General features: G+C 35.8%; 1 protein-coding gene across 5 annotated transcripts in view; it reads right to left on the bottom strand.

Annotated features, from left to right (window-relative positions):
* ACAD11 (acyl-CoA dehydrogenase family member 11) overlaps window positions 1–13,010 on the bottom strand; it is a 95,595-nt gene that overhangs the window by 57,275 nt on the left and 25,310 nt on the right. For all 5 annotated transcript variants that reach the window (XM_039243890.1, XM_039243889.1, XM_039243887.1 and 2 more), the window contains 4 exons: window positions 7,909–8,050; window positions 7,441–7,562; window positions 5,204–5,310; window positions 3,695–3,821 (listed from right to left, as the gene is read on the bottom strand). In XM_039243890.1, the coding sequence (XP_039099821.1) occupies window positions 3,695–3,821; window positions 5,204–5,310; window positions 7,441–7,562; window positions 7,909–8,050 (498 nt within the window). The remainder of the gene's footprint in view (window positions 1–3,694; window positions 3,822–5,203; window positions 5,311–7,440; window positions 7,563–7,908; window positions 8,051–13,010) is intronic.

Genomic DNA, 13,010 nt, shown 5'->3' with positions numbered 1-13,010 from the left:
AAGTTTATTTTTTCCCATTATAAAAATTTGGGAAAGTATGTAAAAGTATTAAGAAAAAGTCATTACAAGTCTTACTAAAGAGATGTACTGCTAAAAAACTGGTGTATTGTGTGACAGAATCATATTTTCTAGATATGACTTTTAATTTTTATAAACTTAGTTATAATAATATTGGATAGAAGTTTACAGACCTTCCCCTCCCATTTTGAGAAAGCTAATTACTTTTCTCCTGATATCATTTCAAATGTAGATGTTCACAGACAGGGATTAGTATTGTTCAGAATCATTCTACAGGACAAAACATTTTTACAGATATTGGTTTAAGATTTTTTTCAAAGATTTTACTTTTAAGTAATCTCTACACCCAACGTGGGACTCGAATCCACAACTCCAAAATCAAGAGCTGCATGCTCCACTGATTGTGCCAGCCAGGCATCCCAGTTTAAGATTTTTAATGGAAGAAAAAGTTCACATTATTATGCGTGGATATATTTTATGAAAATATAGCAACATATGAAAAATCAGCAACAATAAAATGACTGTGGCATTCCTTGCCACACAAAATACTGCTAATCTTCCCTTTAAAGCTATAAACTGCTTTTTACTTAAACATTTTCTTCTACATTGAAAACTCTGTAAATATTTTCATAGCTGCATGCTATTAAGTTCAGCAGTTGTATCACAAACCAATTTGTGTTACTTCTTTTCCCATTCACATCCATAAATCAAAGAGCAAGGCTACTTGGTTTCTTCTGCCAATTCTGGCCTCTCTTTTGAATAATCAGCTGTTTCCAAGCACAAGCATGTCAACAATATGCTTCACTTCAGGGTGAGTGGGCAGGAGTCAGGCAGACTGATGGGCAAGCTGGGGGTCTACACCAAACCCCCACTAAAAAAAGAGATAAAGGCCTAAAATGGAGGACTCAAGAGCACTGACCTTCATGTTGAAGCCCTGGCTTCTTTGAAACAGATAATTTGCTGTTTTTTCCCTTTTCTTTCTTCTTAGTTTGTCTTTCTTTCTTTCTTTTTAGTTTGTCCTGTCTTTCCTCCTTACTTCCTTCCCTCCCTCCTCTCCTTTCTTCCTCCTTCTCCCCACCCCCTTCCTCCATCCCTTTTTCTTTTCTTTCTTTCCTTTTCTTCCTTCCTTAACTTCCTTCCCTCCCTCATTTTCCCTCCCTCCTTCTTTCCTTTTTTTCTTTCTTTTCTTTCTTTCAAGTTCTAAGTTTACTACCCATAGCTTAAATGTTCTCTGATTCATTTTCAAGCCAGAATAATAATTGTACCCCCTCAGCAAGCATGACATGAGTTAGTATACCTCAAGTTCTTGGTACAGTAACTGGTAGAGGAGTTAAGTTCTTAATGCATATTAACTAGTGTTGTTACTGTTGATTCATTGTATTCCTCTCGCATTTGACTGTGAAGGTATCAACTTGTCTTCCTTACTTAATATTGTCCTGCTTAAGAAGATTTAATATCATATGTCCCTACCATCTAGCACAGTGACCAGTACATAGAGCTGCTCATGTTTGTTGAATGTTTGAAGGACGTATTTTGCTCAAGGTAGAATTTAGGCAAAGTCTGAATAAGAACCCATCCTATAACTCTTAATACCCAGGATTTCCACACTGTTCTGCATTGGCTTCCTTCTCTCTTTGACTTAGGCAACTTGCTGATTTTCTCTGGGCTTCAATTTTCTCATTTTTTTTGGTCTTTTTAAAAAAATTGGAATATAGCACACAATATTAGCTTCTGATGTACAATATAGTGATCTGACATTTATACACGTTATGAAATGATCATCATGATAAGTCTAAGTTGATCATTTGCTTTTTTAGAGTACTCTTATAGCCTTCCCTTTGGAGCAAAGGCCACTGCTATGCAGGAGTGTTAGAGAACTAACCCCATGCCCCACATGCAGGTTAATTAGTCAAACATCTTGATTTCTTTCTCTTCTCACGCTTGCTTCTGCACGGCAAAGGCAACAATCAACAAAACTAATAGGCAACCAACAGAATGGAAAAGATAGCTGCAAATGACATATCAGATAAAGGGCTTGATTTCTTTCTCTTCTCACTCTTGCTCTTCATACCAGCCAATCAATTTTTTTTGTAAATTAAAAAAAAAAAAAAGGTTACTGCGGGTGCTACGGCCTTCTCTTATTTCAGATGCTTTGGAGATGTAGCTTTCACTGTTAAGGGTTATTCTTTGGTATGATTCATTCTGCTTTCCAAATCCAATTTCCATTCTCTTTTCAAAACCGTTAGTCCTCTGGTATGTCTGTCCTATTTCTGTTTTTGTGCTTTCAGCAATTCATGCTATTTTTCTTACAAATTTCTTTATCGTTAATGGGATTTTGAGGGAAAGGAGATAAATGCTGAATTCAGGGCTGCCATTTTGAAACAAAAGTGTTGCATTTCCTTTTTAACACCCAAAAGTTAAGAATTTTAAAACTCAAAGTTGTATATGTACTAATTAGATTATAAAGTTCCAAAGTGATATCTTAATCACTGAACGCATGTAAGAGGAGACTATTTTAGAAAGAACTTCCTCATATTTAAGTAGTATTTTCTTAACAATAACAAGGAAAAACTATACTCCACTTGGTCAGCAAAATTCAACTCATGCCAGATCTTTACTAAAAATATGGGAATTATTTATGTAAGTCAAACAACAATAGTAACTGCCTTATAAACACATATCAATTCTGAATATTTTTATTGAAAGAATTTTGGTCTTTTTCAGTTTTCTGTTTGATTTTGTCAGTCCAACTCTAGACTTCTCAGAATCATGGAAAATTAAAATAAGAATTTATTGTATATCTACTCGTATCTATTCACATCACAGGTGAAAAGATCAAAGCACTGAGAATTAAAGTTATTTGCCCATGACCATCTAACCTATAAAAGGAATGGACTAGAATCAAACCATTATAATTTCTATACCAGTGTTCAACTCACACACATACTTGGCCCCACCAGCCTTATGTATCTTCATAACAGCTTTAATCTTTTCCTCACAACATTTATCATCCTTATTTAATGTATTTCTTTTGTGCTAAAGGGTAAGCTCTGTGGAAGCATTATCTCTGTCTTTTTCTTTCTCTTACTTTCAATGGCTCTCCAGATGCCTAACCCATTCTTAGGGTACCTGATAATTACATGTTAACTAAATGAATGAATGTACCATATTACTTCTCTACTCTCAGTGAACTTACGGAGTTATTTATTGAGTGTTATTTACTTAACACCTTAAAATAGCAGCTTATGAGGAGAGAGGTAGTGTTATCTGTGAAAAGACTGAAATGATATGCAAAATTTTCTGGTTATGACCATCTTATTTACTCTACAGTTTTCTTAATTCTCAAAAGAGTCAGTAAAGAAAAAAAAAAGCTGAAAGTCACTGACTCAGAAAAGGCCTTAAAGTAATATTTTACTCTTAATGTATTTAGGATCTCAACTTTACAACAGTTAATTACCTTTGACTAAATTTTAATTCCAACAATTTATCTGTGGCATTCCCTTGGCATATTTTAGAAGCTTATCAGCTTCTGCAGTAGCTCAGTGCTAAGGTGAAGAGTGGAATGAGTTAAGGACAGTTTAGGATACCATGGTACTCCTAGAAGCAGAGATAACAGATGTCATTCATCAACAGTCCTTGAACACAAATACATTCTGCTTGTTTGTACGGTACTTACCTTTTCAGATGGGAGGATGTGTTGTTTCATGAAATGCTTCACCCTAGTAAGAACTTCCTGGCCTGTCTTACTCTGTCCAAACAACTGCTGAGAAGTATCAATCTGTGATGGTGTAGTACCAAAAGTCCTTTATTACAAAAAACAAAAAAAAGTTACAAAGGTGTCCAAATCATTATTCTATACTTCTGTATATAATGTGAAGACTTCTCCAACTCTCCTAAAATATCCCTCAGGAGTAGCTATATTTTGGAATTTCTTAAGTTTTTCATATTATGGAGTGAATGCAGAAGCTCTTTACTTTGAACGTTAAACTTTAATGCTGAAAGCACTACTTGGGTAAAACATAAGCCTGGCCTGACCTCCATCAGTAGCAGTTTTGAATCTTTATTAAAGTCAGTAATCACAATCTCTAAAAAAAAGGAAGAGAAGAAATTAAATGCAAATTTAGTAATTATTCTTAGTATATTCCTCACAAATACTGCTGGCTATCATTATAAACAAGGCCTTTAAAAATCTTTATGAAGAGCAACACAGTCAGTTGTTACATTGAGGAGATCACACATATCCATCTATAAATGCACTGTAAGACCTAACTGTCCTAATGTTATGCCATGGGAACTTACGGCTTGGACACAAGTTTCCAGGGACAGCATCATCCATGCACTCAGTAAGTGCTATGGATCACACCACTTAGATGGGAGTGTGTGGTTGGCAAGTGAATTAGATGCCTTGAAAAGTGCTCCACTGATGGAGATATGGATTTCAAAGACACTTATGAAGTGACTGAATAAAATTTCATAAAATATGATAGAAGAGAGCAATACTGCTAAAGTTAATAAATTATCTTTTACAGTATGTTACTTTATTTTATTTTTCAGAGAGAATGTGTGAGTGGGAGAGAGGGGAAGAATCCTAAACAGGCTCCACACCCAGTGTAGAGCCCCACACAGAGCTGGATCCCATGACCCTGGGATCATGACCTGAACCAAAATCAAGAGTTGGATGCTCAACTGACTGAGCCACCTAGGTGTCTCTATAAAATGTAATTTTATATATATATATTTTTAAATGTTTTATTTATTTCTAGGAGAGAGAGAGAGAGANATTTTTAAATGTTTTATTTATTTCTAGGAGAGAGAGAGAGAGACAGCGTGAGCAGGAGAGGGTCAGAGAGAGAGGGAGGCACAGACTGAAACAGGCTCCAGGCTCTGAGCTGGCAGTCAGCACAGAGCCCGACGCGGGGCTCGAACCTACGAACCGCGAGATCATGACCTAAGCGAAAGTCGGACGCTCAACCGACTAAGCCACCCAGGCGCCCCAAATGTAATTTTATATTTGAAGTCATTTTATTTTCAGGCATATAAGAGATTTACCAAAAAAATTGCTGTGATTGGTAGCAGCAATCCTGGTGTAAGCAATATAAAAATGGTCCCTATCCGAAAGTTTGCAATTTTCATATATCTAATAAAGGCTCTAATTTGAGTTATCCAAGGAATTCATTTTGCTTACCGTTTTGAGAGCTGTAATCCAGTTTCTGCCAGAGGTTGCACAATCTTGGCAAACAGAAAGCTATTCTCAGATGCATTATTTCCCTGAATGTATCTACTATATACACCCTATAAATAAATTAACATAGAGCAGTTAAGATTCATTGAAAACTGTTCTTCAGCTATCCAGTCTTTCTACTATATGAGTCCCTAAACTCACAGGTATCAAGATGTAAATCCGATCATCAATTCTATTTATTTATATGCAGGGATAATTATACCTCCTTAGAGAGTATACAAGCATAATTTGGTTGACACACTCTTATCCTAACAACTGTAACTGAAAATCAAATCAAACTTGAAAATGAGTTTAGAAGTTAACAAAGATACCAAACTGTCAAATTATATCACCTCTGTAAGATCACTGTTTTCCCTTCACACGGGAGGAAAATCTACAGAAACCAAAATAAAGTAAAAAAAAACCAAACCTATAAAACTGTAAAGAGAAGGCAATGACATGATCTCTAAGAATATTTTCCTTCGGGGCACCTGGGTGGCTTAGTCGGTTAAGCGTCCGACTTTCGCTTAGGTCATGATCTCGCAGTTTGTGGGTTCGAGCCCCGCGTCGGGCTCTGTGCTGACTGCCAGCTCAGAGCCTGGAGCCTGTTTCAGTCTGTGACTCCCTCTCTCTCTGACCCTCCCCTGCTCACGCTGTCTCTCTCTCTCTCTCCTAGAAATAAATAAAACATTAAAAAAAATTTAAAAAGAAAAAAGAATATTTTCCTTCCTTTTTTTGACTCTAGATTAGTTAACGGTCTCCTTGACCAGTGTTAGTTGAATGTTAGTTTTTATTTCTTTCCCATGTTCTTTTTTTTAAAATTTTATTTATTTTGAGAGAGAGAACACATGGAGGGGAGAGGCAGAGAGAGAGAGAGAGAGAGAGAGAGAATATGAATGAATGAATCCCAAGCAGGCTCCTCACTGTGAATGCAGAGCCCAAAGCAGAGCTCGAACTCAGGAACCAGGAGATCATGACCTGAACTGAAACCAAGTGTGGGAAGCTTAACCGACTAAGCCACCCAGGTGCCCTTCTTCTCTATATTCTATGCTTTCAACAAAGCACACTCTCCTCTCCCCTGTTCCTTCCACCCAAATACAATAAACTGAATTTCCTTAGTTTTATTTCTTCATGTAATTCTATAAGCAATAATACCCTCTAACAGTTTTTCCATCATTTCCAATTTCATACTTATAGTTAGAATGGAATGTTTATGATCATCTCTAAGATTGTCACATATAGTATATGACATACATATTAATTTCAACATAACCCATTCAAATTTTTGCTTGAAATGAAAATCCATTTTAAAATCAAGGCCCTTTTTCGAAGCTAATAAATATAAAAAACATACCATAACCCCTATTTTGAGAAACCCATCCAATATGATTAACATGATTCTAAAACACAGGATTAAGTGTAATACAACTATATCCTAAAAGACATTTCAGTTGTTCATGGATAACATGGACTCTGGAGACAAGGAGAAAAAAAACCTTTATTCTTCTTTTCCCATTCTTTTTTGTTCCTGAAATCTCTTAATTATATACTCCACCAAGCCCTAGCCCTTTGTCACTGATGAAGCATCTCAATTACTTAAATAAACTCCTGAGATTCAAAGCATATAGAAACTAAATCAGTGTAAAGAAGAATATATTTTAGATGAAGCCAGAATTTAAAAAAAAGTTTATGCTCAATTTCCTTTCAAAATTAATCACATAAATAAGACCTTGTTAGAAAATGGAAAATTTTAATCATATATTCTCTCAAAAATGTATATTAAGAGGCTACTATATTCTAGGTACTGTGTTAGGCTTTGGGACGTGCAAAATTATTTCTTTCCTTATCATAGTCCCTGTTAATAAATGGTTTTATACTTTGAAGCAAACATCATTAAAAGATTTTAGCTCTTTCTTAAACTAGATATTCAGGAAATAACCAATTGTCACACGGTTTTCTCTTTTTCCCTTTATGTCTTTCTCCCCTCCCCCTAAAATGATAACACATTTTGCTACTCAATTTTTTCCCTTGCCAAGTTCCTATTCTGTAAATTTTGGATTCATATTCAATCATATCTGGTATTTGTCATTATCAAAAGCAAAATGATCTAAGGACAAAGAATATACAACTCCTGAAGACCAGAAAATATTGTGAACATTACATTAATAAAAGTGAAACATAGGCTAAAAACAATTAATTACCTGTGCTATACCTGCCATTTTAAAATAGGCCAGGGCAATAAAGAAATTCCAGTTAGGAAGAACAGAATTAATTCCTCTGTGGCGGCAATATATTGAAATAATTTCTTCCATTGATGGTATCCCTATAAAAATAGCACATATTATAAAATTTAATAGAGGATATTATGGTGAATATTTCAAACTTTAATACTATTGCATATGTATACAAAACTGAATAGAGTAACCATTAATCCAAATAACAAGTTCTGAATGTTGATTTCTAAAATGAATGATGTATATAAAGGGTTATATTTTATCATAAATTACTAAAAGTGAAATGCTATGTTCAGAAAAATCAAGAACGAAATGATTTAGAAACGTTTCAAGAAACAAATTAATACTTACCTAAAATTGCTATATAATCTTACCTTTTAATTATGAAAAATATTTCATATTAATAGCAATTTAGGCAACATGATGATTTCATACCTATGTTTTCTTGAAAATAAGAACTTTGATTTATCATTGGAACTGTCCTTGGCCAAAAGAAGAATATGGAGAGATGAGCTAAGTCTGACAAAGGATGACCAATGGTTGAAAGCTCCCAATCCAGTACAGCTATAACTCGAGACTGCAATTAAAATAAAAAGGTTTTCACCTATTTAATATAAAACTGAAACAAGGAAGTAGATGAAATCCTGTTTTTCATCAAAAGCAAATTTGAGGCCATAGTCTGCAGTCTTTAACTACAATGGCACATCGCATTTATCAAATGAACTCATTAGCCTTGATCGTGTAGAGCCAAGTCCTCTGGCTCCATTATTGGCACTCTGTTCTCCAACATTTTATTTTACATCCCCTTAATATCTCTACCAATTAGTAGAGGCAAAAGCAGTTGAAACTGCTCAACTGAAAGTTTAACTACGGTTAAGAGAAATTGTAGTAATTCCCAGGGTGTCTGGTTGGCTCAGTCAGTTAAGTGTCCGACTTTGGCACAGATCATGATCTATGGTTCATGAGTTTGAGCCCCACATTGGGCTCTGGGCTGACAGCTCAGAGCCTGCAACATGTTTTGGATTCTGTGTCTCCCTCTCTCTGCCCCTCCCCCACTAGTGCTCTGTCTCTCTCTCTCAAAAATAAACATTAAAAAAATTTTATTAAGAAATTATAGGGGCGCCTGGGTGGCTTAGTCGGTTGAGCGTCCGACTTTTGCTTGGGTTGTGGTCTCGTGGTTCGTGGGTTCTGGCCCTGCGTCCGGCTCTGTGCTGGCGGCTAGCTCGGAGCCTGGAGCCTGTTTCAGATTCTGTGTCTCCCTCTCTCTCTGACCCTCCCCTGCTCACGCTGTGTCTCTCTCTCTCTCTCTTTCTCCTAGAAATAAATAAAAAAATATAAAAAAAAAAAGAAATTATAATAATTACTTATAATTCAATATCTATGTCAAGTCATGCATAGTTAAAGAGTTTGCTCTGGGGAAAAATCTTACTGCATAACAAATATTACACTCTTAGGGCAACAGTAATTTTTAAAATGAGTTATTTCATGTCATAGATACAAAAATAATTGTTTAAAAGATGTTATTTGTTTTATGAAGATAAAATTAACAATTATATAGCAGCATGATAAAATAGTTATGTAGTTTGGAACCAATAAAACAGAAAACTTTCCTCCTTCTGCTTTGTAACTGGCTATCTGGGGTGCTTGGGGGGCTCAGTCAGTTAAGTGTCAGACTCTTAGTTTTGTCTCACATCATAATCTCATGATTTCATGAGTTAGAGCCCCATGTTGGGCTCTGTGCTGACAGCGCAAAGCCTGCTTGGGATTCTATCTCCTTCTCTCTGCCTTCCCCCACTTGTGCTCTCTCTCTCTCTCTCAGAATAAATAAACAAAGAAAAAAAAGAACACAGGCTATTTGATTGTAAATATAAGAGAAAAGGCAATTTGCAGAATATGTAGAATATGTATAGTTGATCCTATTTTTGTTTAAATAAAAAGGTTATAAACCAATACCCAAAGTTGAAAGGATATACACCAAACTAACAGCAATGGCTGAGTTTACTTCAAGGTATGGAGGCAGGAGGAATGGGGGTACAGGGTGGGGAACCTCCACTGGAGCTTTCTGTACAGAGGAGTGACATGATAGGGTTCTAATATTAGGAGGGTCACACTGGCTGCTATGTTTTGAATAGACTACAGGGCGGCCAGTGAGGAGGCTGCACCACTCATCGAAACAAGATTATCTAAGCCAGATAAAACAGCAGGCTCAGCTAGGCAATGCAAGTTACTGGGTTCCATGCCTTTCTATAACTGTGTATGTGTTTGCACTCCCTTGCCCCTCTGGCGCACTTGTATTATAACACTGTGGGAGAACACAGACTATGGAATAAGAGACCTATACTCAAATCCTAGCTCCACCATTTAATGACTGTGTAACTCTGAACAATCTAGTTAACCTCTCTGAGCCTCAAATTTTCTCAGCCATAACATACCTCTTGTGTAGAGTTAATGTGCAGATTAAATGAGGGCAAGTAGCAGGTTTGTTTTGTTTACCAGTTCCTAGCAAAGTAACTGACACTTAATAGGTGGCCAATATTTAATAAGTACAGAGCCTGGCCTTTAGCAGGCATTCAAAAATTTTTTATTATAACTAAAGGACAAATTGATTACCTCCCTCCTCCATAATGTGACTTAATAAGACCTTTTATTGTTGTGGTTATACTGTACTGTAAATTATATGAGCTAGATTTGTTAAGAAAACACAAAAAGGATTGGATGCATCTTTCTCTATATTAATCTATTTGTTTCTATCCTCTTAATATCCAAAGAAAAGAAGATGAGATACTAGCTTATGCTATAAATGTTTACCTTTTTTTCTGTTGAAGCCTGGAAATCTTCTCTGGAGTTAAGTTTATTTAAAACATTTTTTAGGTAATTTACACAAAGCTATAAAACAATGGCCACTGAGTTAAGTTGATGGTTCATCAAACTTTATCAATTACTGTAAAGTAGTAATAGTTTATCAGAATGCCATCTACACCTGTTTGTGTGTGGAGCTTTAACAAGATCAGTCTAATTCCCAGTGATTAAAATGAATATTTACTAGTTCATCTTCTTGCTAACAAGCTTATAATAAAATGACTTCTGACAGTTTTTCTGAAACCTCAGAACAAATAGTTTTTCATTTCGCTGATTGTCCTCTACATTGAGTTTTACTTTTCGAGGTGTGCTTTCTGTACTATTGGATTTTCTTAAAATGTGTGTGTGTGTGTGTGTGTGTGTATATATATGTATTACCTTTTCAAAACAAAATAAACACATACGATCCAACATAACAAACAGTAGATAAAAAAGGCAGAGAAGAAGATGTTAATAGAACTTTAAATAAAAAGATGAAACTAGGGGTAAAGTTATTTTGTTAGTGTGGACAGTTAAACATTGCTCTGAATTTTCAATGGACAAAATAAAGCATGAAGCATGACCTATCAAAATGTTTATAGCATATATAGATTAAAAACAAATCAGCTGCTTCAGAGTGACAACTTTTCTTGGAAATGAGGCTTAGGAAAAATCTTATCCATCAACCTGCATGAAACAGATAGTTACTGGGGTGCCTGGGTGGCTTGGTCTGTTAAGGGACCAACTTTTGATTTTGGCTCAGCTCATGATCGCACGGTTCGTGAGCTCGGGCCCCACATTGGGCTCTATGCTGGCAGTGAAGAGCCAGCTTGGAATTCTCTCTCTCTCCCCCTCCTCCACTTATGAGTGTGCTCACTCTGTCTCTCAAAATATATAAATAAACTTAAAAAAAATGACAGGTTGTGTAGAGTGCTGAAATGTCTTCAGCAATATAAAGAAGACCTCAAGGAGCCTGTGAACCCCAGAAAGCAGCTTGTGCCAGAAAGTGACTACAAGGACAAAAATAAGCCAAGCAAAAGACAAGACCACACACTGAGAGTGGGAATCTAAATGAGAAAAACAACTTGGTAGTCTACAAAGAATGTAAAGGATTTGAAAAAAAAAACAACCATTTTTATAAAAGTCATAGATTTTATGAAAAGATGAGTTACAGCCTAGATAAAATTATGCAACATACATGTGTCCCAGATTCTCTTAACCTGATTCAAGATTTTATTCTGAAGCAAAAATATAATGATCCAAGATTAGGGTTAGAGACTATGTTAAATCAAGAGGTAAGAAGAATCTGGAAGAATAAAAAATTTAAGTTCAGGAAACTTTACAACTTTTATATTACTTGCATATATCCATAGCCAAAGAATTATTAATTCAACTAATAAAGAAAGTAGTTTTTGAAATAATTGATCCTTGCCCACATTGGCCAGGCAGGATAAGAAGTCAAAGTCATAAGGGGTTCATGGATTTTAAAGTAAGAGCAATCAAATTTGTAGCATCTTGGGGAGGTATAAAGAAATAAGAGGGGTGTCTGGGTGGCTTGGTCAGCTGAGTGTCAACTCTGGATTTGGACTCAGCTCATGATCCCAGAGTCATGGGATCAAGCCCTGTGCCAAGCATGGAGCCTGCTTAAGATTCTCTCTCTCACTCTGCCCCACATACCCGCTCGCATGCTCTCTTTCCAAAAAAAAAAAAGAGAGAGAGAGAGAGAGAAATAGAAGGTAAACAGGATGTGATCAAAGACAAGGGGTTTCAATTTCTATACCAATGAAGTTGACCAATTCCAACAGAGGGGAAAAGCAGTATAATGTAGAAAAACTTATACAACATTGCAAGTCTATAGGCGTGAGTTCAAAACCTGGCTTTGCTAACACCGAGCACTTACTAAAGGGTATTTTTTAAATATCTGTAATGTAAAGGGGTTGAAAAACACCCAAATGCCACATCTTTTCTAGCAATGAAGTTAAATTTTATAACTGTGCTTCTCCTCAACTACACTAACATTTAAGAGATAATGGAGAAAATTAAAAAGAAAAAGCCATTAAAAATATACGTTTTGTTTCCATATCAAATCTTTTTTTTCTATATATTAATTTATAGAAGGCTGTAAGAGGACTTCAGAAGAACCAGCATACATGTTATCTGAAATATATCTGACTACTAATTAATGAATGCAGATGAAATATGTATAGGCTTATCTGTTTTTAATTAAATATATTTGTTTTTCAAGTTGAAGTGCACATTAAACTCCTTAAACATTTCTCTGCCAGGTGGGTAAGATCTATATTTAAAAAACTAACAAGGGGCACCTGGGTGGCTCAGTTGGTTGAACATCTGGCTCTTGCTTTCAGCTCAGGTCATGATTCCAAAGTAGTGGGATTAAGTCCTATGTTGGGCTCTGCACTGAGTGTGGAGTCTGCTTAGGATTCTCTACTCCTTCGGCCTCTTTCCTCTGCGCTCTCTCTCTCTCTCTCTCTCTTAAAAAAAGTTAACAGTATTTTTCAGGAAAACTGGATTTCTTTTAAATACTGCAGTAGGCATGTTGTACTACTGAAATACTTGCTCAAACATGCTTCAAATACTTTACATATAAGTAAATGGAAATGAGGGATTGCAAAACTGAGTAATAAGTTTTGGTTTTGCCATACCCTTTTTAGTAATCCTTTACTGGCTTACCACACACA

The sequence above is a fragment of the Hyaena hyaena genome, unplaced genomic scaffold, assembly GCF_003009895.1.
Source record: "Hyaena hyaena isolate Hyena2069 unplaced genomic scaffold, ASM300989v1 scaffold_234, whole genome shotgun sequence".
NCBI classification, from domain to species: Eukaryota; Metazoa; Chordata; class Mammalia; order Carnivora; family Hyaenidae; genus Hyaena; species Hyaena hyaena.
The sequence above is the reverse complement of the archived record's forward strand: the minus strand, read 5'-3'. Positions and strand labels throughout refer to the sequence as shown.